General features: G+C 38.2%; 1 protein-coding gene across 3 annotated transcripts in view; it reads right to left on the bottom strand.

Moving 5' to 3' along the window:
• Window positions 1–26,659, bottom strand: part of CC2D2B (coiled-coil and C2 domain containing 2B) — a 98,946-nt gene that overhangs the window by 12,662 nt on the left and 59,625 nt on the right. For all 3 annotated transcript variants that reach the window (XM_028098962.2, XM_088019932.1, XM_088019933.1), the window contains 6 exons: window positions 25,881–25,990; window positions 20,247–20,343; window positions 5,361–5,459; window positions 2,609–2,791; window positions 2,248–2,445; window positions 479–568 (listed from right to left, as the gene is read on the bottom strand). In XM_028098962.2, the coding sequence (XP_027954763.2) occupies window positions 479–568; window positions 2,248–2,445; window positions 2,609–2,791; window positions 5,361–5,459; window positions 20,247–20,343; window positions 25,881–25,990 (777 nt within the window). The remainder of the gene's footprint in view (window positions 1–478; window positions 569–2,247; window positions 2,446–2,608; window positions 2,792–5,360; window positions 5,460–20,246; window positions 20,344–25,880; window positions 25,991–26,659) is intronic.

Here is a 26,659-nt window from a genome sequence, read left to right on the forward strand (position 1 = left end):
CCATAGTGACAAGCCATATTTCTCCCTGGAGGATGTCATAATATTGTACTCCTGGGATTCCCATCGAATTAAAATATTCATAAGCTACCTACCACTTATAATGTTGAATAAGGTTGTTCCTCTTTAAGAATTATTTCTATGGATTGTTATAGAGCTGAAAACAATGTATTATCAAATGCTTTCAAATTTCACAAGACAAAGTATTTCATAAGTGCATAAATGTTTCTTTAGGAGAAAGGTAAGAAATACTATATATTTTAATTATAAAACATAATGGGGGCGCTTGAGTGGCTCAGTTGGTTAAGGTCCGACTCTTGGTTTTCACTCAGGTCTTGATCTTATGGGTTGTGAGATCTAGCCCCATGCAGGGCTCTGTGCTTAGTGGGGAGTTGGCTTGAAATTCTCACCCTCTGCCCACCCCCCACTCATGCATGCACACACTCTCTCTCAAATAAATAAATAAAACATAATTCGTTACCTCTGATGTCATCCATATGTCAAAACCATCATTTTCATCCAGAATATCAGGCACAATAGGAATCAAAGATACAAAGCGAGCAATGAGGTCCTAGAATAATATTAACTAACATTTATTAAGTGCATACTACATGCCCAACACCAAGCACAGTGTTTTACATGCAATATCATCACATTTAGTGTATCCCACAAGCCCATCAAATACATACTATTATTACTTTTGTTTTACATAAGAGGAAACAAGTATAGAATGCTAAGATAACTTGCCCAGGATCACAGAGCTAACACAATGTATGGAGTCTCTGGGAATAAGCCCAAGTTAGCCTGACTCCAGAGAATGCCTATTAACCATTACACTTCACTGTAATAAATTATTGAAGTTTTAAACATGATATATATTATATACCTTAAATTACAACTGTTAAGAATTTTTTAGAAAGATATTGAAGAATAGCAAAAGTTTTATTTGCTTTTTCCAAATTGATCAGAATTATTCTTATTAATACAAGCTTGTTACAAGCTGTTGGAGCAGGAAAATGGTGCTGGAGACAAGGGCTCAGACTAAAGTAGGAAAGGAGAAAGGGATACAAGTAATGAGTCCACACAGAAAGTTTACTGACATTTTCACTGATTTATAATAGCCATCACTTACACACTAATGACCTCCTACATTGGTCACGTTTCTGACCTCATGCAATTAATTAAACATGGTTCATAGTCCTTCATAAGCAAAGTTGCTAAGAGTTATATATTTTTTAAAAAGACAGAGATTGTCTTTGAAATAAATCTAGAGCATCATTAACTCCTTGGACTTCGGGTGATAGGAAACAGATGGGAAGAAACTTGTGATGGAAAGGTAGAGTGTGTAGCCAGAGACAACCTAAATTAGGACTTTTGATTTTATCCTAAAGAGTCCAGCTAAGGGAGCTTTATAGTAGACAAATAATATAAATATTCTGAAGTAAGCTAACTGACTCAATCAAACCTGAATGAACAAAAGATATAAACCATTGTTCACGGATGCCCTTTAAGTAAAGCTAATTTTTTTCTCAAAGAGGAGACTTAAATTTCTGATTTCATATTTTCCTTTCTCAGAGTAGAAGGAGGTTTTGAGTCCATAGTGAATAAATCTTCATTTTATATGAAGTTCAATTTTGAACATATGTCTCTCTTGTCAGCTGGTAAATAGATAAGCATAAAGAAAAAGTCACATAGGGATGGAGTGGGAGGTGTTATGTTGGCAGTTTACAAAGAAAAATATAACATAATTTCTTCATTCTCACATACAGTGAAAAGCTATCCTGAGAAGGACAAAATCCCTTTAGAAATGTAACTTTTAATTTTGCCTGGAAGTCAAAGGAATTTTTCAAAGTTTGGTAGAAATGTTACAAAGCCAGTGCGGTCACATGAACCGGTGTAGCCACTGTGACTCTAGTCCAAGGGGGCAGAAATGAAAGGAATCTAGAAGAAATATTCTACCCCCATCTGGGGCTCTGGAGGACATACTGCAACACAGAAGGTTTCTCTCTCAGGAAGCTGTCTTTGAAAGCAAAACAATTTTTAGTAAGAAAGTTATGCTCAAAGTTAATATAAAAAAGTAAACAAAATAAATATAAATTAAGATTGACAAAAATATTCTAAAATTTACTATGGTGATGGCTGCACGACGCTGTGAATATACTAAAAACCATTGAATTTTACACCTTATGTGGGTGAATTCTATGCAATGTGAATTATACATCAATAAAGCTACTAAAATACATATCTTACAAGTGTTGCGTTAGGATCATGAAGAAACATATCCAGGAATTGCTGAGGTGGATTTAGTGCCTTGATGTATCTGGTTACTAAGATCTGTAACCCTTCACCATTAAAGACAGTAGTTGTGATTCTTCGGTTGGGAAACATTGCCTTACAAGTTTTATTAAAAATCAGTGCTCTCTCCAAAACATCTGTTTGATCTGAAAACTAGAATAAAGTTCAAAATATTTTGACATGGTACCACGTTGTTCCCACAGGAAAATATCAAGAACCAATGTTCATTTTTACCAGCTTTGAAATTATTACTAGTTTTTAAAAGAGTTTATACTTCTTTAGTAGTACACGTAAAACAATTCAATGTAAAACCTACCTTGTCTAGTTCTGGATTACAGGTGACATGTGATATCTGAGGTTCAATGGTAGCAAAAATATTTAAGAAGGTACATTCTTTTAAATTCTGCCCATTATACTCTTCTTTAGGAGACACATAAGTCTTACTCCAAGCATATCCAAGCAAAACTGGTGGAATATTTACTTGAAATGTTCCACTAATCTGAAAGAATATATCAATATAATAGATTCCACATGAGGAAAATATACATCAGCAAATACAGTACAGCCCATTTCAGTCTTCTCCAGAGGAGGAAACAGGCTTGCATGGGTACGTGCGTGCTGGTTCTGTGCACCTGCTCAAGGATGATCACATATGCCCTTCTCCATGGTGGTCTATTCACAGGCACCCTTGACACTCTGGGTCCCTCATTAATATGCACTGTGTGGAGAGGGCATATGTTAGAAAGGGATGACACGAGGATGCAGGTTACCCTAACAGAATGACAGTTCTTAGAAGATCCAATTCAGGCTCAGAGAAGATGCTAAAAGACCATATTACATTTTATATTCAGTCTAGAAAGAGAAGAAAAAATATAACAGCACAAGGACAACCCACAGGTCCATAGGAGGAGGGGTCTTGTGTGTGCATGTGTGTGTGTGTGTGTAGGTAGGAGCTGATTTACAATAATAACAACTAATAATAATAGCTAGTAGTTATTGAGAACTTACTATGTGCAAGGCACTGTGCCAAATACTTGATATAGATCATATCATTCAATGAAGTAGATATGGCTCTTATCTCCATCTTGCAGATAAGGAAACTGAGGCTCATAAAATTTAAGTAATTTGTGCAAACTCAGACAGCTAATGAGGTCTGTCCACTTTTGAAGTTCAAATTGTCAACTACCTTTCTATCCTAGAGTCTGGCCTGAGACTGAGAGATATCCAGAGATTTACAGATGTAGGAAGCCCTGTACCTCTAACAACTTAAATCTCTATTGCTGGGGTGCCTGGGTGGCTCAGTCAGTTAAGTGTCTGCGTTTGGCTCAGGTCATGATCCCGGAGTCCCCGGGAGTCCCGGAATCAAACCCAGCATCAACACTGGGCTCCCTGCTCAGCGGGGAGCCTGCTTCTCCCTCTGCCCTTCACCCCACTCATGCTCTCTCACTCCCCACCCTTTGCTCGTGCTCTCTGGCTCTTGCTCTCTCAAATAAATATAATCTTTAAAAAAAATAATAAATCTCTACTGCTCTTTATTTGCAGCCCTCGTACTTGCAACATGCTCCCGTGTGACATCCCTCTTGATGACATATTATGCAGACATTTCTCCTCTCCTCCCTAATATCCATTCTGTCCTCCTTTCTCACCAGTGGTTTTAGACAGCAACACGACAGCCACACAGTGGCCAACTCACATAAATGTAAGAAGTATGCCAGGGTTTTCTGAGAAAGTGTCTGTTTTCCTGATACAGGCACTGCCCCTTCTTGCTTCACCCTACTCTTTTCTACAACATGGATATGAAGCTGGAGGTGCATTGACCAATTTGCCATTATGAGGATGAAAGGTACATGATATTTATGTGATGTGATGATATTCTCGAGCTGCTGCACTGTCATCTAGACTCCTTTTTAGGTGAGATAAATAGACCCCTTGCATCACTGTTAGGTTTTCTGTGGCAAATGGCTGAATGCAATACTAATACACACATAATTCCTTCTGAGTCAAACACCCTCTTTTGTTTGACAAACCATCCTTAAGGATTTGATTCAAAAGTTCTCTCTTCTGTAAATACTTTCCTGACCTTTCATTCTCCTCCTCATACCCTGACTCAGTCCTGACTCCTCTGAATACCCCGAACTCCTCCTCCAAACCAGGAAGAGTAAGGTACTCCCTACTGTATGTTCTCATAGTACTATCTCGTGCCCCTATCAAAGAACTACAGCATTATTAGGTTGTACTAAAGTGTTAGTTTTCCTCTATAGACAGTGAGCTCCTTGAGGTAGAAAAGTCATTTCTGAAACTTCTGTGTCTGACATAGCTCTGTAAGAAAGTAACAAAGCCTAAAATGGAGTCTAGGCTGAGGTTTTTATATTTTGCTGGACACGAAGGCGTATTTGTGCTACATAACTCAACAGGAGAGCCCTGTGGGGATATCACAGAGACAGGTGCTAATCATCAGTCTCACCATTATCAACAAACAATCCCAAGGAGCTGAAACTCCTAGAACCCATGGTCACAAAGCAACATCATTAATCATTTATCATTAATCAAAGAACATTCGTGAATCTGGTCCTAAAAAACTATTATATGCAGATATAAGTGTTGCTTTAAGACCTAGGGCTAGCTTTGCTATTCTTTTTTTTTTTTTTAAGATTTTATTTATTTGACACAGAGAGAGCAGGAACACAAGCAGCGGGAGTGGGAGAGGGAGAAGCGGGCTTCCCGCAGAGCAGAGAGCAGGATGCGGGGCTCGATCCCAAGATGCTGGCATGACTTGAGCCAAAGGCAGACGCTTAATGACTGAGCCACCCAGGCGCCCCTAGCTTTGCTATTCTTTATCAGTGAACACGCTAAAGATATAAGAAATAAATTTATGGGTGTCTCCTGTTCTAGAGACAGCTAAAACATTTAAATACTGCAACATCCTAATGGCACTCAAATACAAGATTGTTTTAACTGACCTACCGATATGTCAGTCACAAAATCTGATTCAAAGACAACAAACAGTACATTTCTATTACCCAGAGGTAAAAACTCAGAATAATTAGCAAATAATCACTTTCTATTACCTCAGATTGTTGCAGAAGAGCAGAGAAAGGGAAGACAATGGATCCGAGCCAATTCTTTCTTATATGTGAATGACTACTGCAGCTCTTGAAATAGGGATCCTATTAATATGAATAATTTTTCTATTACTTACTGTATACCATGTGATGAGTAATTTCACAAACTTGCAATAATTATAAAAAATCATTTTTTCTTTTTAAAAAGAAACCAAAGAGTAAGCAGAAAGAATATTTTTCTCTCCTTAAAAGATAATTGACTATTTTTTTAAAAGATTTTATTTATTTGTCCAATAAAGAGAGAGAGCATGTGCACAAGCAGGCGGAGCATCAGGCAGAGGGAGAAGCAGGCTCCCCGCCAAGCAAGGAGCCAGACATGAGACTCGATCCCAGGACTCTGGGATCATGACCTGAGCCGAAGGCAGACGCTTAACCAACTGAGCCACCCAGGCATCCCAAGATAATTATTTAAAGCAAAATAATGACCTATTGTGGAGTTTATGGCCTATGTATGGCTACTTACATTATTGTAGTAGATATGCTCTGTGCAGCAAACTTTGAAAATACACTAAAGAATACAGAGAATTGGGGCTGGCTCAGTGGTTAAGCATCTGCCTTCGGCTCAGGTCATGATCCCAGGGTCCTGGATCGAGCCTCACATTGGGCTCTCCACTCAGCGGGAAGCCTGCTTCTCCCTCTCCCACTACCCCCTGCTTGTGTTCCCTCTCTCGCTGTCTCTCTGTCAAATAAATAAATAAAACCTTTAAAAAAATAAAGAATACAAAGAATAAACCTTACCTTAACTCAACCCTAAAGACATCACCACCATTAACGACATTTTAAGATATTAAATAGTAGTGAAAATATGTCAAAATGATGAGGACACCCTCCAAGAGAAGAGTAGCATCATGGATGCTGGGTCAGTGAGAAAAGTAGACTTAGAATAGAAGTCTGATGGTTGATATAACATGGTCAAAAAGAAGCAGGTTTGTTGACATGGCTAAGTAATTTAAGTGCATGACATGTCTACTGGAAACAGGTGACCCCCAAGGCTACCTCATTAAGCCCTTAAGACCATGTGATTCAGTTTTCTCTGATTTACCAAGCAGTCTTCTGAGCCCAGTTCAGTTTCTAAGAAAGGTTTCTCTATGGAGAAGTGATTGCACTGATAGACCAATTCTGATTGCTTGGTATGTTATGTTTCTTATGCTAGTTAACAGATTGTTTATTTTCCCTAAGGTCCTGATCACCTGTATCATGGGAATTTCAGATTTGCAAGATTGGTTTGATTTCCTTTCTTTCCTATCCCCAATTTAGCCTTGGATAGAGCTGGCCTTTCACTTCCAAGATCTTGTCATTAAAGAAGTAAACAACAGGCTGTCCTGTTAAAGTAAACCATCCATTTGTGTAAAGAGAAATTAATCATTTTGGCCTGTTTAGAATATTATGATTGATTCCAGGCATGCTTAAGCCCCATCATGTTGTAAACTGGGAAAAGGAAATTGTGATAGTCATGTCAACTTGACTGAGCTAAGGGATGCCCAGATACGGTAAAACACTTTCTCTGGGTATGTCTGTGAGGGTGTTACTGAAGAGATCAGCACTTGAATCAGTAGACTGAGTAAAAAATCAGCCCTCATCAATGTGGGCAGAAATCATCCAATCCTTCTGAGGGCCAGAATAGAACAAAAAGGTGGAGCAAAGGCAAATTATTTCTTCTTGAGTTGGGACATCCATCTTCTGCTCTCGGACTTCGGAGCTCCTGGTTCTCGAGGGCTTTTGGACTTACACCAGCAGTTTCCATGTCCTCAGGCCTTTGTACTCTAACTGAATTATAGTGCTTGCTTTTCTGGCTCTCCAGCTTGCAAATGGCATATTGTGGCATATCTCAGCTTCCATAATCCCGTGAGATAATTCCCACAATAAATCTCCTCATATATGTATCATATATATAATTGATTCTGTTTCTCTGAATACTAATACGAAGATAATTAAAGGGAAAGAGGGACTATATACCATGTATGTAGGATTGGAAAGATCAATATTATAAAGACGTCAATTCTAATCGAATTGATCTATGTATTCAATCAATCCAATAAAAGTCCTAGCAGGTTTTGTCTTGTTTTTGGAAATCAACAAGCTGATTCTAATATATATATGGAAATACAAAGAGCTAAGAATAGGCAAAGCAATCCTGAGGAAGAAAAACAAAGCTGAAAATCTTAGGTTTCTAGATACTGAGATTTATAACAAAGGTTTAGTAATTAAGACATTACTTACTTAGTTACTAATTTACTTACTTACTTAATTTACTTACTAATTTACTTACTTAATTTACTTACTAATTTACTTACTTACTAATTTACTACTTACTTAATTACTAATTTAGTAATTAAGACATTACTTACTTACTTACTTACTTACTTAATTACTAATTTAGTAATTAAGACATTACTTACTTAATTACAATTAAGTGTGGTATCCATGTAAGGATAGATAATAGACCAATAAAACATAATAGAGATAACAGACCAATAGATCGAAATAGAATCCAGAAATAAACCCACATTTATACAGTCAGCAGATTTACAACAGTGATTCTGTAGTGCAGTGGGGGAGGGGACAATCCTTTCCATAAGTGGTGCTGGGTCAACTGAATAGCCTTATGGCAAAAAAAGTAATCTTGAACCTCTAGCTCGCAGACACATAAAAATCAATTCTGGTTGGATTTTAGATCTAAATGTGAAAGATAAAATGATTCAACTTTTAGAAGCATCCACAGGATATCTTCATGAACGTAAGTGGGCAATATTTCTTAAATAGGACCCCAAAAATTACCACTACTGCATTGCACTATATTAAATCAATATTTTCTGTTCATTGAAAGACACATTAAAAAAGTAAAAAAGACAAGCCAGTGTGGGAAAAATACTTATAAAATGTATATCTGACAAAGTACTCATATCCAGAGTATACACAGAGCTGTTAAGAATCAATGGAGAGGCAGAGCAAGATGGCAGAGGAGTAGGAGACCTGGGTTTCATTTGGTCTCAGGAATTCAGCTGAATAGGGATCAAACCATTCTGAACACCTACGAACTCAACAGGAGATCAAAGAGAATAGCAACAACTCTCTGAACAGAAAAACGACCACTTACTGGAAGGTAGGATGTGCGGAGAAGTGAATCCGAGGCGATATTCGGGAGGAGAGACGGCGGGGGAGGGGGGCCTCCGCGGCCGCTTCTGGCAAGTCATAGAGCAGCGGAGCACAAAATTGGAACTTTTAGAAGTCAGCTCCGCTGAGGGACATCACTCCAGTGGCTAAGCGGGGGGGTGGAACCCTCGCGGGACAGTGTGGTCTCAGGACCCTCGGGGTCACAGAAAGACTGGGCGTGCCTGAGTGCGGCAGAGCTCCCAGGTATCGGAGCGGGGAAGCCGGCTGCAGAGACCGAGCCGAGGCGGGGGCTCTCAGCTCGCGGTTGCCATAAACCGTGATCTGCGGCCCAGTCGGGCCACTGCTCCTCCAGCAGGGACCCAACAAGCGGCAGAGCCAGGGAGACTCCCCTTCCTCCCCGGAGAGGAGCGGCGCGGGAGCACACCGCAGGGATCTGCTGGGTTTGGAGACTCCACACGGGGTCGGGTGCCAGAGATAGAAACACTCGGTCACAGGCCGGGTGAGCACAGAGTGCGGCTGGAGACCGGGGAGACGGGAGTGACTGCTTTTCTCTGGGGGTGCACTGAGGAGCAGGGCCCCGAGTTCTCAGCTCCTCCGGGCGGAGATTGGGAGGCCACCATTTTCACTCTCGTCCTCCAAAGCTGTACTGAGAGCTTGGAGGGAACAAAAGCACCAGAGAGCAAACCCGAGCAGATTGCTTAGCCTGGACCCGACAAGGGAGGGGCAATTCCGCCTCCAGCAAAGACATTTGGGAACCACGGCAACAGGCCCCTCCCCCAGAAGATCAGCACGAACAGCCAGCAAGCCAAGACGAAGTTTACGATCAAGGAGAACAGGAGAACTCCAGCGCTAGGGGAATACTGCACATAGAATGCATGGCTTTTTTACCATGATTCATTAGTTTTTCAAAGTTGATTTTTTTAACTGTTTTCTTTTTTTGAATTTTCTTTTTCTCTTTTTCAACCATCTTATCAATCCCTTTTTAAAATTTTTTTTTATTTTTCATTTTTTAGAGTCATATTTTATCCCTTCATAGTAGTTACCCTTATTTTTGACATATATAAATACAAGCTGTTCTCTCTTTAAAATTTTGAGATACAGTTTCTTCTAACAGATCAAAATATACCTTAAATCACTAGTGTATGGCTTTGTTCTAGGCTCCTGCCTGATCACATTCTCTCCCTTTTCTTTTTTTCTTTTCTTCTTTGTTTTTTAATCTTCTTCTTTCTTTTTTCAAACAACTTCTTATCTTATCAATTCCTTTTATAAAATCTTTTATAATTTTCATCTTTACAGTCAACTTCCATCCCTTCATAGTATCAACCCTTATTTTGTACATATATAAGTCTTTCTTCCTTTAAAATATTAGGAGGCACTTTCTTCTAACAGACCAAAATACACCCAAAATCTAGTGTGTGGCACTGATCTATACACTAGTCTGACCATATTTGATTATATTCTGGTTTTTTTTTGTTTTGTTCTGTTTTTGTTTGTTTTTATCTTTTTCTTTTTCTTTCTTTTTTTTTCTCTTTCTTTTTTCTTTCTTTCCCTTTCTTTTCCCCTGGTTTCAGGTCTTTTCTGATTTGTATAGAGTATATTTGCTGGGGACGTTGTTAACCTGTAGCATTTTGTTCTCTCATTCATCTATTCTCCTCTGGACAAAATGACAAGACGAAAAAAATCACCTCAGCAAAAAGAACAAGAGGTAGTACCGTCTGCCAGGGACCTCAATACAGACATTAGTACGATGTCGGACCTAGAGTTCAGAATCATGACTTTAAAGATACTAGCTGGGCTTGAAAAAAGCATGGAAGTTATTAGAGACACCCTTTCTGGAGAAATAAAAGAACTAAAATCTAACCAAGTTGAAATCAAAAAGGCTATTAATGACATGCAATCAAAAATGGGGGCACTAACTGCTAGGATAAATGAGGCAGAAGAGAGAATCAGCGATATAGAAGACCAAATGATGGAAAATAAAGAGGCTGAGAAAAAGAGAGAGAAACAACTACAGGATCACGAGGGCAGAATTCGAGAGATAAGTGATACGAAAAGACAAAACAACATTAGAATAATTGGGATCCCAGAAGAAGAAGAAAGAGAGAGAGGGGCAGAAGGTATATTGGAGCAAATTATAGCAGAGAACTTCCCTACTGTGGGGAAGGAAACAGGCATCAAAATCCAAGAGGCACAGAGAACCCCTCTCAAAATCAATAAAAATAGGTCAACACCCCGACATCTAATAGTAAAACTTACGAGTCTCAGAGACAAAGAGAAAATCCTGAAAGCAGCTTGGGAGAAGAGATATGTAACCTACAATGGTAGAAACATTAGATTGGCAACAGACCTATCCACAGAGACCTGGCAGGCCAGAAAGGACTGGCATGATATCTTCAGAGCACTAAATGAGAAAAATATGCAGCCAAGAATACTATATCCAGCTAGGCTGTCATTGAAAATAGAAGGAGAGATAAAAAGCTTCCAGGACAAACAAAAACTAAAGGAATTTGCAAACACGAAACCAGCCCTAAAGAAATATTGAAAGGGGTCCTCTAAGCAAAGAAAGAGCCTAAAAGCATAGATCAGAAAGGAACACAGACAATATACAGTCACAGTCACCTTACAGGCAATACAATGGCACTAAATTCATATCTTTCAATAGTTACCCTGAATGTAAATGGGCTAAATGCCCCAATCAAAAGACACAGGCTATCAGATTGGATTAAAAAACAAGACCCATCCATATGCTGTCTGCAAGAGACTCATTTTAGACCCAAAGACACCCCCAGATTGAAAGTGAGGGGGTGGAAAACCATTTACCATGCTAATGGACACCAAAAGAAAGCTGGGGTGGCAATCCTTATATCAGACAAATTAGATTTTAAAACAAAGACTGTAATAAGAGATGAAGAAGGACACTATATCCTACTTAAAGGGTGTATCCAACAAGAAGATCTAACAATTGTAAATATCTATGCCCCTAACGTGGGAGCAGCCAATTATATAAGGCAATTAATAACAAAAGCAAAGAAACACATTGACAACAATACAATAATAGTGGGGGACTTTAACACCCCACTGACTGAAATGGACAGATCATCTAAGCAAAAAAATCAACAAGGAAATAAAGACTTTAAATGAAACACTGGACCAAATGGACTTCACAGACATATTCAGAACATTCCATCCCAAAGCAATGGAATACACATTCTTCTCTAGTGCCCATGGAATATTCTCCACAACTGATCACATCCTAGGTCACAAATCATGTCTCAACCGGTACCAAAAGATTGGTATATTCCCTGCATATTTTCAGACCACAATGCTTTGAAACTAGAACTCAATCACAAGAGGAAAGTCGGAAAGAACTCAAATACATGGAGGCTAAAGAGCATCCTACTAAAGAATGAATGGGTCAACCAGGAAATTAAAGAAGAATTAAAAAAATTCATGGAAACCAATGAAAATGAAAACACAACAGTCCAAAATCTTTGGGACACAGCAAGGCAGTCCTAAGAGGAAAGTATATAGCAATACAAGCCTTTCTCAAGAAACAAGAAAGGTCTCAAATACACAACCTAACTCTACACCTAAAGGAGCTAGAGAAAAAACAGCAAATAAAGCCTAAACCCAGCAGAAGAAGAGAAATCATAAAGATCAGAGCAGAAATCAATGAAATAGAAACCAAAAGAACAGTAGAACAGAACAATGAAACTAGGAGCTGGTTCTTTGAAAGAATTAACAAGATTGATAAACCCCTGGCCAGACTTATCAAAAAGAAAAGAGAAAGGACCCAAATCAACAAAATCATGAATGAAAGAGGAGAGATCACAACCAACACCAAAGAAATACAAACAATTATAAGAATATATTATGAGCAACTCTATGCCAGCAAATTAGATAACCTGGAAGAAATGGGTGCATTCCTAGAGATGGATCAACTACCAAAATTGAACCAGGAAGAAATAGAAAACCTGAACAGACCTATAACCACTAAGGAAATTGAAGCAGTCATCAAAAATCTCCCAACAAACAAAAGCCCAGGGCCAGATGGATTCCCAGGGGAATTCTACCAAACATTTAAAGAAGAATTAATACCTATTCTCCGGAAACTGTTCCAAAAAATAGAAATGGAAGGAGAACTTCCAAACTCATCTGATGAGGCCACCATTACCTTGATCCCAAAACCAGACAAAGAACCCATCAAAAAGAATTACAGACCAATATCCTTGATGAACATGGATGCAAAAATTCTCACCAAAATACTAGCCAATAGGATCCAACAGTACATTAAAGGGATTATTCACCATAACCAAGTGGGATTTATCCCTGGGCTGCAAGGTTGGTTCAACATCTGCAAATCAATCAACGTGATACAATACATTAACAAAAGAAAGAACAAGAATCATATGATCCTCTCAATAGATGCAGAAAAAGCATTTGACAAAGTACAGCATCCTTTCTTGATCAAAACTCTTCAGAGTATAGGGATAGAGGGTACATACCTCAGTATCATAAAAGCCATCTATGAAAAACCTACAGCGAATATCATTCTCAATGGGGAAAAGCTGAGAGCTTTTCCCCTAAGGTCAGGAACGCGGCAGGGATGTCCACTATCACCACTGCTATTCAACATAGCATTAGAAGTTCTCGCCACAGCAATCAGACAACAAAAAGAAATCAAAGGCATCCAAATCAGCAAAGAGGAAGTCAAACTCTCACTCTTTGCAGATGATATGATACTGTATGTGGAAAACCCAAAAGACTCCACCCCAAAACTGCTAGAACTCATACAGGAATTCAGTAAAGTAGCAGGATATAAAATCAATGCACAGAAATCACTGGCATTCCTCTACACCAACAACAAGACAGAAGAGAGACAAATCAAGGAGTCGATCCCATTTACAATTGCACCCAAAACCATAAGATACCTAGGAATAAATCTAACCAAAGAGGCAAAGGATCTGTACTCAGAAAACTATAAAATACTCATGAAAGAAATTGAAGAAGACACAAAGAAATGGAAAAACGTTCCATGCTCATGGATTGGAAGAACAAACATTGTGAAGGTGTCAATGCTACCTAGAGCAATCTACACATTCAATGCAATCCCCATCAAAATACCATCCACTTTTTTCAAAGAAATGGAACAAATAATCCTAAAATTTGTATGGAACCAGAAGAGACCCAGAATAGCCAGAGGAATATTGAAAAAGAAAAGCAAAGCTGGCTGCATCCCCATTCCGGACTTCCAGCTCCATTACAAAGCTGTCATCATCAAGACAGTATGGTACTGGCACAAAAACAGACACACAGATCAATGGAACAGAATAGAGAGCCCAGAAATGGACCCTCAACTCTGTGGTCAACTCATTTTTGACAAAGCAGGAAAGAATGTCCAATGGAAAAAAGACAGTCTCTTCAACAAATGGTGTTGGGAAAATTGGACAGCCACGTGCAGAAGAATGAAACTGGACCATTTCCTTACACCACACACAAAAATAGACTCCAAATGGTTGAAAGACCTAAACATAAGACAGGAGTCCATCAACATCCTAAAGGAGAACACAGATAGCAACCTCTTCGACCTCAGCCACAGCAACTTCTTCCTAGAAACATCGCCAAAGGCAAGGGAAGCCAGGGCAAAAATGAACTATTGGCATTTCATCAAGATAAAAAGCTTTTGCACTGCAAAAGAAACAGTCCACAAAACCAAAAGACAACCGACAGAATGGGAGAAAATATTTGCAAATGACATATCAGATAAAGGGCTAGTATCCAAAATCTATAAAGAACGTATCAAACTCAACACCCAAAGAACAAATAATCCAATCAAGAAATGGGCAGAAGACATGAACAGACATTTTTCCAAAGAAGACATCCAAATGGCCAACAGACACATGAAAAAGTGCTCAACATCGCTCGGCATCAGGGAAATCCAAATCAAAACCTCAATGAGATACCACCTCACACCCGTCAGAATGGCTAAAATTAAGTCAGGAAACGACAGATGTTGGCGGGGATGCGGAGAAAGGGGAACCCTCCTACACTGTTGGTGGGAATGCAAGCTGGTGCGACCACTCTGGAAAACAGTATGGAGGTTCCTCAAACAGTTGAAAATAGAGCTCCCATACGATCCAGCAATTGCACTACTGGGTATTTACCCCAAAGATACAAATGTAGGGATCCGAAGGGGTACGTGCACCCCAATGTTTATAGCAGCAATGTCCACAATAGCCAAACTGTGGAAAGAGCCAAGATGTCCATCGACAGATGAATGGATAAAGAAGAAGTGGTATATATACACAATGGAATATTATGCAGCCATCTCAAAAGGCATGAGATCTTGCCATTTGCAACGACGTGGATGGAACTGGAGGGTGTTATGCTGAGTGAAATAAGTCAATCAGAGAAAGACATGTATCATATGACCTCACTGATATGAGGAATTCTTAATCTCAGGAAACAAACTGAGGGTTGCTGGAGTGGTGGGGGGTAGGAGGGATGTGGTGGCTGGGTGATAGACATTGGGGAGGGTATGTGCTATGGTGAGCGCTGTGAATTGTGCAACTCTGCTGAATCACAGATCTGTACCTCTGAAACAAATAATGCAATATATGTTAAGGGAAAAAAAAAGAAGAAGATAGCAGGAGGGGAAGAATGAAGGGGAGTAAGTCAGAGGGGGAGACAAACCATGAGAGATGATGGACTATGAAAAACAAACTGAGGGTTCTAGAGGGGAGGAGGGTGGGGGGATGGGTTAGCCTGGTGATGGATATTAAAGAGGGCACATTCTGCGTGGAGCACTGGGTGTTATGCACAAACAATGAATCATGGAACACTACATCAAAAACTAATGATGTAATGTATGGTGATTAACATAACAATAAAAAATGGAAAAAAAAGAATCAATGGAAAAAAATGGGCAAAATACTTGAACACATCTCTCACAAAAGAGGATATCAAAATGGCCAATAAACATAGAAAATGGTGCTCAATTTCATGAATTATCATTAAAATGCAACTTAAAATCATAAGGTGATATGATTACTTTCATTAGTATGTTTGAAATGAAAAAATCAGACAGTGCTAGCTAACAACAAGGATGTGGATCAATCTCATAAACTGGTGGTGGAAATATGAATCGACACAACCATTTTGGAAACTGCCTGGCATTAAACTACTAAAGCTGAGCATATGCACAATCCAAGAGCTAGCAATTTTACTCTTAAGTACATTTCCAACAGAAATGCATTAATTTCCCTAAGACACGTCCAATTACATTTATATCAGTTTTAAATGTAAGAGCTGACAACTAGAAAGAAGCAAATGATCCATCAGTCATAGAATGAATAAAAAAGTTGTATATTCCTATAATAATATACCATACAGCTATGAGAATCAATGAGTAACATCACAGATGACTCCCACAAAGTAGAGCAGAAATAAACCATTCACAGATGGATGCATACTGTATGAGATTTCAACCATACAAAGTTCAAAAATAAGTAATACCTAATATATGTTGTTAGAAGCTAGGATAGTGTCCATCAACAGATGAATGGATAAAGATGATGTGGTATATATATACAATGGAACATTACTCAGCCATCAAAAAATAAAATCTTGCAATTTGCAACAGCATGGATGAAACTAGAGGGTATTATGCTAAGTGAAATGAGTCAATCAGAGAAAGACAATTATCATATGATCTCACTGATGTGGAATTTAAGAAACAAGGCACAGAATCATAGGGGAAGAGAGAAAAAAAATGAAACAAGACGAAACCAGAGAGGGAGACAAACCATAAGAGACTCTTAATCTTAGGACACAAACTGAGGGTTGCTGGAGGGGATGGGGGTGGAGGATGGGGTAACTGCGTGATGGACATTGGGGAGGGTATGTGTTGTAATGAGCACTGGGTATTATATAAGACTGATGAATCACAGACCTGTATCCCTGAAACGAATAATACATCATATGTTAATTAATTGAATTTAAATTTTTAAAAAAGAAGGTAGGATAGTTACTCATGGGGAGGAAGTAACTTGGAGAGAGCACAAAAGATGTTTCTAGGGTGATACTAGCAATATTTGGTTTCATGTTCTGAAGCAATGACATTTTTTCCTTTTTAGCCTTTTGTCTCTACTATTTATTTTCCTTTGGATAGAAAGCAAAATGTTTGCCAGAATAGGTTTGTCAATACAAATGTAATTAAGAAACCTGGAGTTGAGTCTCTTGCATCTGAATAATCTAAACTTATCTGAAGTGGTCTGTAAACTCTAGAAAAAGCATATAATTAAAATTAATCTTCAAAAATAAAATGTTTTAAAGAGTTATGTTTTTCAAAAATCATAGCACCAATTATAAAAAATTAAAAAAGCACTTTGGCTACAATGCAACAAAACTAGAATTTATTTTTTTAAGATTTTATTTATTTATTTGAGAGAAAGAGTGAGAGTGCAAGCAGGCAGAGTGGCAGAGGGAGAGGGAGAAGCAGACTCCCCTCTGAGCAGGGAGCCCCCAACCCAGGGTTCAATCTCAGGACCCCAGGATCATGATCTGAGCTGAAGGCAGACACTTAACCCACCCAGGGCCCCTAAAACTAGAATTTAAAATAAAAACTTTACACTAGAGTCACTCAAACATTTGAAAATATAAAACCATAATATTAAATAACTTGTAGGTCAAGAAAGACAAATGTAATAAAAATACATAGAAAATAACACAAAATAAAAATAATATAATATAAAAGATCTAGTTTAAGATATTTTAGAGATAAACTCATGGTCTCAAAATATTACCACTACTATGAAAGAGGGATTGATTCCAAATTCATCTCAGCCCAGCTCTTTCAACCCCAGTGCTAAAAATAGGCCACACCACGTCTGTGAGACTTTAAGTCCTCAGCTTCCTGCTAATGCAGGGGAGACCCACAGGAAATAAGAAACAGTTGATAGCAGGAAGAAAAAATACACAGGGAAAAGAGGAAAATCGAGGCACGGAAAGAAATTGTTTTCTAAAGAATAGTGACCAATGATAAACTAAAACCTTCTTTCAACTGGGTGGTCAACTTGGGGCTCATCCTAGGTCTGGTCTTTTATGAAAAAATGGAATGTTTGGACCTATAGTTACCTTGTAATCCAGTGCATGAGATGAAGGCAAGAATATAGGCCAGGTCCTTTCCTTTCCTAAAGTGCATGCCAATGTTGTCACATATGTCTGATACCTGAAGCATATGGATTCCATTTCATAAGCATAAGCACTTATAAGAATTGAACTACTAATCAATTACTATTCAATCCTGGTCAAACTGATCATCGAGACAATTCACTTCTGAGAAAGAAAGTCGGTTAGGCATTCTTTTGGGTTTCCCAAGTTCTACCCATTATTAGTTTAGATATTCAGAAACTACTCAGTTAAACTCCTTGGAGAATAGCCATCACTGGGGCACCTGGGTGGCTCAGTCCGTTAAGCATCCGCCTTCGGCTCAGGTCATGATTCCCGCTCAGCGGAGAGCCTGCTTCTCCCTCTCCCTCTGCTTCTCCCTCTCCCTCTGCTCTCCCTCTCCTTCTGTTTCTCCCTCTCCCTCTGCTCTCCCTCTCCTTCTGTTTCTCCCTCTCCCTCTGCTCTCCCTCTCCTTCTGTTTCTCCCTCTCCCTCTGCTTCTCCCTCTCCCTCTGCTGCTCTCCCCTCTTGTGCGCTCTCACTCTCTGTCAAATAAATAAATACTTAAAAAAAAAAACATCACCAAATTACTCTTTAATATTTTTACCTTCAGCCTTTATGAAGAATTGATAGAAAATGTTTTAATAAGAATGTGAGTCTGCATCTCCTAGAAAACTCAACTGGAAGATATTGACATTATGTCTCTTAGTAGTTCTTTTTTTTTTTTAAGATTTTATTTATTTATTTGAGAGAGAGAGAACGAGAGATAGAGAGCACGAGAGGGAGGAGGGTCAGAGGGAGAAGCAGACTCCCTGCTGAGCAGGGAGCCCGATGTGGGACTCGATCCTGGGATTCCAGGACCATGACCTGAGCCAAAGGCAGTCGCTTAACCAATTGAGCCACCCAGGCGCCCTGTCTCTTAGTAGTTCTTAGGGAAGTCTCATTCCTGAACCATACTTGTAGGTCAAGTTCAACTTCTCTCCCTCTGATCCTCAATCCCTTCAGATAGAATTAGTTGCTCCTTCAACTAATTGCCATAGGATTTGATGGGCATTTATATTAGAGCATTTAATCAGAGTCTCAAAAGAGGGGGTATAATGGATCTGCATCTTTATACTTCTGGTGCCAAGTCTAGTAGGGAAGGAAGCTAATATTTATTTGAGAGCTTGCATTAAGTGTTGTTAGGAGCTTTCACATATCTACGAAGAAGACATTCAATAATTTTTAACATTTGATTGAATAGGGGCATCTGAGTGGCTCAGTCGTTAAGCGTCTGCCTTCGGCTCAGGTCATGATCTCAGGGTCCTGGGATCGAGCCCCACATCAGGCTCCCTGCTCAGTGGGGAGTCTGCTTCTCCCTCTCCCCCACCCCCGCTCATGCTCTCTGCTTGGGACCCCCTCTCCCTCTGCTTCTCCCTCTTCCCTCTGCTGCTCTCCCCTCTTGTGCGCTCTTGCTCTCTGTCAAATAAATAAATAAAATCTTAAAAAAAAATAAAAGAACCATCACCAAATTACTCTTCAATATTTTTACCTTCAGCCTTTATGAAGAATTGATAGAAAATGTTTTAATAAGAATGTGTCTCTGGGATCCCCCCCCACCTCCCCCTGCTCATGCGCATGCACATGTGTGTGCTCTCTCTCTCAAATAAATAAATAAATAAATAAAATCTGATTGAACAGAACTGGGTTTTAATTCTATGAATAATTTGGTGTCTTCTGTAGAAGTGGTGTATCCTCTATGATCAGACAGTAAGAAATATATAACCCATTTTCATTTTGTTTCATTTATCTTGGCTACCAGGGAGCTCATATTTAAATGTTATGTTTAATTGTAGAAACCTACTTCCCCCAAATTCTTGGTATATTTACCCCTCCTCCTCCTATATGTGGTTTATGATCTCTGTTATTTTTTAACTGACTTGTCACATGTCTGATTTTATTTCAAGTTACCCCAAATCCTTTTTAGAAAATGCTGGAAATAGACATTGCATCTAAAAGCAAATTTACCCTAGCACTTACCCTCCCCAATGTCTATCACCCAGCCACCCCATCCCTCCCACCCCCCATCACTCCAGCAACCCTCAGTTTGTTTCCTGAGATTAAGAATTCCTCATTATGGTGAGCCCTGTGAATTGTGTAAGACTGTTGAATCACAGACCTGAACCTCTGAAACAAATAATACATTATATGTTTTAAAAAAAGAAGATAGTAGGAAGGGGAAAATGAAGGGGGGGAAATCAGAGGGGGAGACGAACCTTGAGAGACTATGGACTCTGAAAAACAAACTGAGGGTTCTAGAGGGGAGGGGGGTGGGGGATGGGTTAGCCTGGTGATGGGTATTAAAGAGGGCACGTTCAGTGTGGAGCACTGGGTGTTATGCACAAACAATGAATCATGGAACACTACATCAAAAACTAATGATGTAATGTATGGTGATTAACATAACATAATAAAACTAAAAAAATAAAAGCAAATTTATAAATATGTTACTAGATTTCATTCAGTTTGACTTTAGAATCAGTTCAACATTATTATAATTATTCTAATTTACCTCATGTTTTTCAATAATCATTTCATCAAAAATGTTGATATATATATTATCTGTTATTTTAGATAAGCTTGAGAAGCTATAGTCATGTCCTGGTGAGCTGTAAATAAGAAAAACATATGTAAATGCTTAACTTATTTTATAAGAGTATTGTACATAAAGAACCATAAAATTACCTGTTCTTTTCTTTTATAAAGTATAAGCTAAGAAAAAGCTATGTGTTTTGCAGATGAGTGTTATCTTTCACTAAAGCTGGTATGTGCTTTGTAAATTATCCTGTATCTCTCTTAAAGTAATTTGCATGAAAAATAAGAATGTTTAAATTTCAAGCAGAAAGACTTTCACTACAGCCATCCATTGCAAACAAATTATCCAAAGTATGGCATATTAAGATTTTCCAGATACCTTAAACTCTGCTACTTTCTGCCAGTTCCCATATATAGTTAAACTGCTCTTTTGCTCTCAGCTAAGAGATGACTGTTTAACCACAGAACTTATCCTCTTTCCCACATTCATTTTCTCCAACTAGAAATTGGGATAGTGGAATGCATTTTGCAAGCTGTCGGTTGATGGCTTACTTGATTGGATACGTTTTTGGAGGTAGCTGAAAGGATAGTGTAGTATACCACAAGCCTAGAACGTGCCTCACTCTTAGCTCCAGCTTGTGCATGGAACCTTGAACCTTGATCGAACTTCTAACAGCTCAGAGAAGTTAAATAACTTGCTTAAGGTAATGCCACCAGCAAATGACAGAGCTTTATGTGAACTCAATTCTGACTGACTCAAAAGGCCAGGCTCTTTTCACTATACCAACTGCCACTGATATTACTTATTAAAGCTTGTTGCTAAGGAAGCAACAACTATTTCAAAGGATCTCCAAAAGTTTGTATAACTTTTGAGACCTACAGTCAGTGACAATGAAAAATGTTAGCTGAGATTAGAGAACAATTTTAAGCTGAAGTTTCCTTATAATTTTAAGTGATAAGCTAACTTCCCTACCCTGTTCTTCAAGAGTTCCCCTTCATGTTGCAAAAGCTTAAGACAAGACAGAGGAGGCAATGAATACTTATATCACTATGCTGGCAGGAGAAATAACTGTCATCCTCCAGACATTTTTGAGTGTGTCAACTTAGAATGTCCCTTAAATCACTCAAGTCCTGCATCATCTTGCATTTTGTATTCTACTAAAACCTTATTCAAATCTCACCACAATTTCTCCTCCAAAGTAGAGCTCATGAGGCTAATTACTATATACTATTTATTTATTATTACTTTCTATCCCATTTGCATGTGGTTTTTATTCACTAAAATGTCATGTGGAGAAGGGAATAGAGCTCTTGTATCTCAGGGAACCAAAAGTGGTACTGAATGGTGTGCCTTAGCTGAACCCTCTGATCTACTTGGTTGTACTCTAAATGTGTTCTTGGCGTATGTTGCTGCTCTAACTGTGAGAATGCAAATACTCTACAGCCTCCTTCTCTTTAGTTCACTTATAAGTTTATCTTATCGACTATTTTGTGTTCTCCTAAACCCATTTATTTAATACAGAGATACCATCAAAGAATAATGCAAATAGGAACCACATGATCTGCAGAACTTGAGGGAGCTGAACAAGATTGGCAGGAGAAGGGGGAAAGGACACCAGCACAAGAGAAAGGACTTTGATAATGGATGTGGTTGACAGTTCTTTATATTCTTTCACACCAGGGAGAGCTAAAGATACTTAGGAAGTGATAACTGGAAATGGCTAATTGAGTTTAGAAAACAATTTTAAGTTCTAGGTTTCAAATTTGTCTTAATCAATGTACTTTATTTCCAATAACAAAAACCTATTTATACAGCTTTAGTATCAAATATAAATCCTGAGAAAGAAGAACAAAGCTGGAGGCATCCAACTTCCTGATTTCAAAATATATTACAAAGCTACAGTAATCAAAATAGGATGGTACTGGCATAAAGATAGACATGTAGACTGATAGTATAGAATAGAGAGCCCAGATAAATCCCTGCATCTACATCAGGACAACTGGTCTTTGACAAGGATGTCAAGCATATACAATGTGGAAGGAATAGTCTCTTCAACAAATGGTGTCGGTAAAACTATCAACATGCAAAAATATTCAAATCGACCCTTATTTTACACCATACACAAAAATCAATTCAAAATGGACTAAAGACTTAAAATGTAAGTAAGACCCAAAACTATATAGCTCCTAGAAGAAAACACAAGGGAAAAGCTTCTTGGGATAGGTTGTGGCAATGATTTCATTTCACAGATATGACCCCAAAGCATGGGCAACAAAAGCAAAAATAACAAGTAGAACTATATCACACTCTAAATCTTCTGCATAGCAAATAATCAACAGAGTGAAAGGGAAGCCTATGGAATGAGAGCAAATTTTTGCAAACCATATATATTATAAAGCGCTAATCTCCAAAATATACAAGGAACTCATACAACATTTAATAGTAAAAAAGTTAACAACCCAATTTTTAAAATATGCTGAAACTTGAATAGACATTTTCCAAAGAAGATCTACAATGACTGACATGTATTTGAAAAAATGCTCTAGGTGCCTGGCTGGCTCATTCGGTAGAGCACGTGACTCTTGATCTCGGGGTTGTAAGTCTGAGCTCCATGTTGAGTGCAGAGATTACTTAATAAAATCTTTTTTAAAAATGCTCAATAATTGCTAACTAATAATAAAATGCTCACTAATTATCAGGGAAAGACAAATCAAAACAACAGTGAGGTACCACCTCACACCTGTCAGAATGACTATTACCAAAAAAACAAAAGATGGAAAGTGTTAGTAAAGGTGTGGAAAACTGAAATCCTTGTACACTGTTCGCAGGAATGCAAAATAATGCAGCTGCTACGGAAAACAGTATGGAGGTTCCTCGAAAAATTAAAAACAGATTTACCATCTGATCTGGCAATCCCATTTCTGGGAATCTATCCAAAAGAATTGAATCAGGATCTCAAAGAGATATTAGTAGTCCTATGTTCATTTGTAGCACTATTCACAATAGTCAAGATGGAAACAACTTAAATGTCTGTTGACAGATGAATGGATAAAGATAATGTGGTATACACATACAGTGAAATAAAATCTATTTGCCCTTACAAAATAAGAAAATTCTGCAGTATGTGACAACACAGATGAACCTTGAGGACATTATGCTAAGTTAAATAAACCAATAAACCAGTCACAGAAAGACAAATACTGCATAATTCCACTTACCTGAGACATCTAAATTAGTCAAATTCATAAAATCAAAGAATGGAATATTAGTTGCCAGGGGCTGGGAAAAGGGAAATGGGGAGTTTCTCATCAACAGGCATAAAGTTGCAGTTAAGCAAGATGAATAAGCTCTAGAGGTCTGCTGTGCAACATTGTACCTATAGCCAATAATAATATACTGCACACTTTAAAATCTATTTATAGGGTAGATACATGTTAAGTGTTCTTTCCAAGTTAACAAAGAATGAGTAGACCTGAGTAAAGCAAATTATCCTCTATAGTCCTGGCTCACGTGATTATGAGGCAGCCAAGTCCAAAACCTGCCAGGTAGACCAGCAGGCTGGAGACCTAGGGAAGAGTTGCTGTTCAAGTCTTCCTGGGGGTAGGTAAGTCTTTTTTCCATTAAGCCTTCAACTGATTAGATGAGGCCTACCCATATTCTAAAGGGTAAGAGAGAGAGAAAGACAAAGACACAAAGATACATACACAAAGACAGACACACACGCGCGCACGCACACACGCGCACACGCACACACATGCACACACACCCTATTGATTCTGTTTCTCTGGAAAACCATGATTAATGCAATGACATTCTGGAAAAGGGAAAACCATGGAGACAGTAAAAACATCATTGGTTGCTAGGTCCCAGGGGAAGGATGAAGGGATAAATAGATGAAGCAGAGACTATTTTTAGGTCAGTAAAACAATGCTGTATGATATAGTGGTGGGTACATGTCATTCTACATTTGTCAAAACCCATAAAATGTATAACACAAGAGTGAACTCTGAAGTAATGGTTGCTAATGATGCATCAACATTGGTTCATGGATTGTAACAAACATACCACGCTGATGCTGAGGGAGGCTGTGTGTGTATTGTGAGAAAGATATAAGAACTCTCTGTACTTTCTACTCAATTTACTGTGAGACTAAAACTGTTCTAAAAAATAAAGTCTATCAATTTTTTTATTATTTTAAAAAATATTTTATTTATTTATTTGACAGAGAGAGAATACAAGCAGGGGGAGCAGCAGGCAAAGGGAGAGGGAGAAGCAGGCTCCCTGCTGAGCAAGGAGCCTGATGCAGGACTCGATGCCAGGACCCTGGGATCATGACCCAAGCCGAAGTCAGACACTTAGCCGACTGAAGCACCCAGGTGCCCCTATCAGTTTTTTTAAATGAGAAAAAACTCAATCTCATTAGAAATCAGAGAAGGTAAATTAAACCACCATAAGAATATCATTTTAGATCTATCATATTAGAAAAAATAATTTTAAAAATATAAAATATTATTGAAGATATGGCACAATATATATTGTGTTGGGAGTATATATTGGTACAGTCACTAGAAAACAGTTTGGTATTATCTAGTAAAATTGAAGCTGAATTCAATTACAACCTAGCAATTTTCCTCCTGGACACATATCCTAGAGCAGAGGTTCTCAAAGTATCCCCTGACTGAGTAGCATCAGTAACACCTGGGAACTTGTGAGAAACGGAATTATCAAGACCTACCCCAGACCTAGTGAGTTAGAAACTATGAAGGTGGGCCCAGCAATGTTTTAAGAAGCCATATAAGTGATTCTAATGTACAAAAAAGTTTAAGAGCTACTGTCTTCAAAACAAACTCTTGCATGTGTGCTCCAGAAGACAAGTACAAGAATGTTCAGAGCAACATTATTTGCAATAACAAAAGGTTAAAACAAGCCAAATGGACATCAACAGGAAAAAGTTATGGCATTTTAGTAAAATGCCATAAAAAATTACGGCATTTTAGTCCAGTAGAAGAATACTATACAGAAGTGAAAATAAAAGAAGGAAAGAAAGGAGGAAGAGGGGAGAAAAGGTAGGAAAGTAGGAAAGAAAAAAAGGGAGGAAGGATGGGAGGGAAGAAAGTTATGAGTAGGAACGCAGATGAATCTCTCAAAATAATTAAGAGTAAATAAACAAGATTGCAAAAGATGATTCAATTTATACAAAGTTGAAACATCCACAACTGAATAATACATGGTTAGGGATAAATACTTATGATATAAAATCATAGAGGGAATGTTAAACACAAATTAGTGGTTGCTACCTCTAGGGGGAAAGAAAGGGAATACAATTAGGTACTGGCTTAGTGACAACTAGGTATTGGCCTTTGAAGGTAATGGTAATATTCCATTTTTTAAGCTGGATGGTGGATACACAGGTATTCATATTATTACTTTTCCTCAGAACTTACATTTGCATATACAATATATATATCAATACCTATGTAAGAACTATTTCATAATTTAAAAGCTTAAAAAATAAAGCCTCTCAATCGTTATTTTCAAGCAATGGCTCAAGAAAACAATTGTGTTATTGCTCTATTTTTAGAAGCTGAGGAAAAATAGATTCCAACTTACATAAAATCTACTTTAATTTCTTCATTCCAGCATGGATGAGATCCACTTGCTGTACTGGTTTGGTATACAGTGTGTTGAAAAGAAACTTCCACAAAAGGTTGTACAGTATCCTGAAACACATAATAAATACTGACTAGATTTTTGTGCTATCTGATATAGTTGATGAAAAGTAGAAGGCCAGAAAATTACTTGTTTACTGGCTGACAACTGGATGGCTTACTTTTTCTAGTTTTTCAAACAGCTATTATTCGTTCACTCATTTAATAAACATTTATTGGTCCTACTCAATATCAGATACTTTTCTAGGATCAAAAGATAAATGGAACTTACCCTTAAGGACTTTAAAGTCTACCAGGGGAAAATAAACAGGTAAACATATAATTGCAACGAAATGTAAAAAAGAAAAGAAATATATTCAAGGTATAATAGTTACTCAGGAGAGCCAATGATTAATTTTCTGGAGTAAGGACAAGGAGAGTTTTAGAGAGAAAACATTGATTGACCTTGAGCTTTGAAATATTAAGTAGTAAGTTTCATGTGGCCAATAATATGGAACTGTGTGGAGGCCATTCCAGACAAAGGAAAGGGAAAGAGGCCTTCTAGAAGTAGAGGTCTGATATGATACTCTCTTGGGGAAGAGAGAGATGTGGCTGATTGGTAGGTAAGGGCCAGATCATCATAGATTTTTGTAAGCATTCTAAAAGAGCTTGTACCTTATTCTTAGGCCCTGAGAACAGGGGAGCAGGGAATGAATTGGTTAGGATTACATCTTATAAATA

This window comes from Eumetopias jubatus, unplaced genomic scaffold (genome assembly GCF_037043125.1).
Source record: "Eumetopias jubatus isolate StellerSeaLion01/CBP00866 unplaced genomic scaffold, mEumJub1_p1.0 scaffold_17, whole genome shotgun sequence".
Taxonomy (NCBI): domain Eukaryota; kingdom Metazoa; phylum Chordata; class Mammalia; order Carnivora; family Otariidae; genus Eumetopias; species Eumetopias jubatus.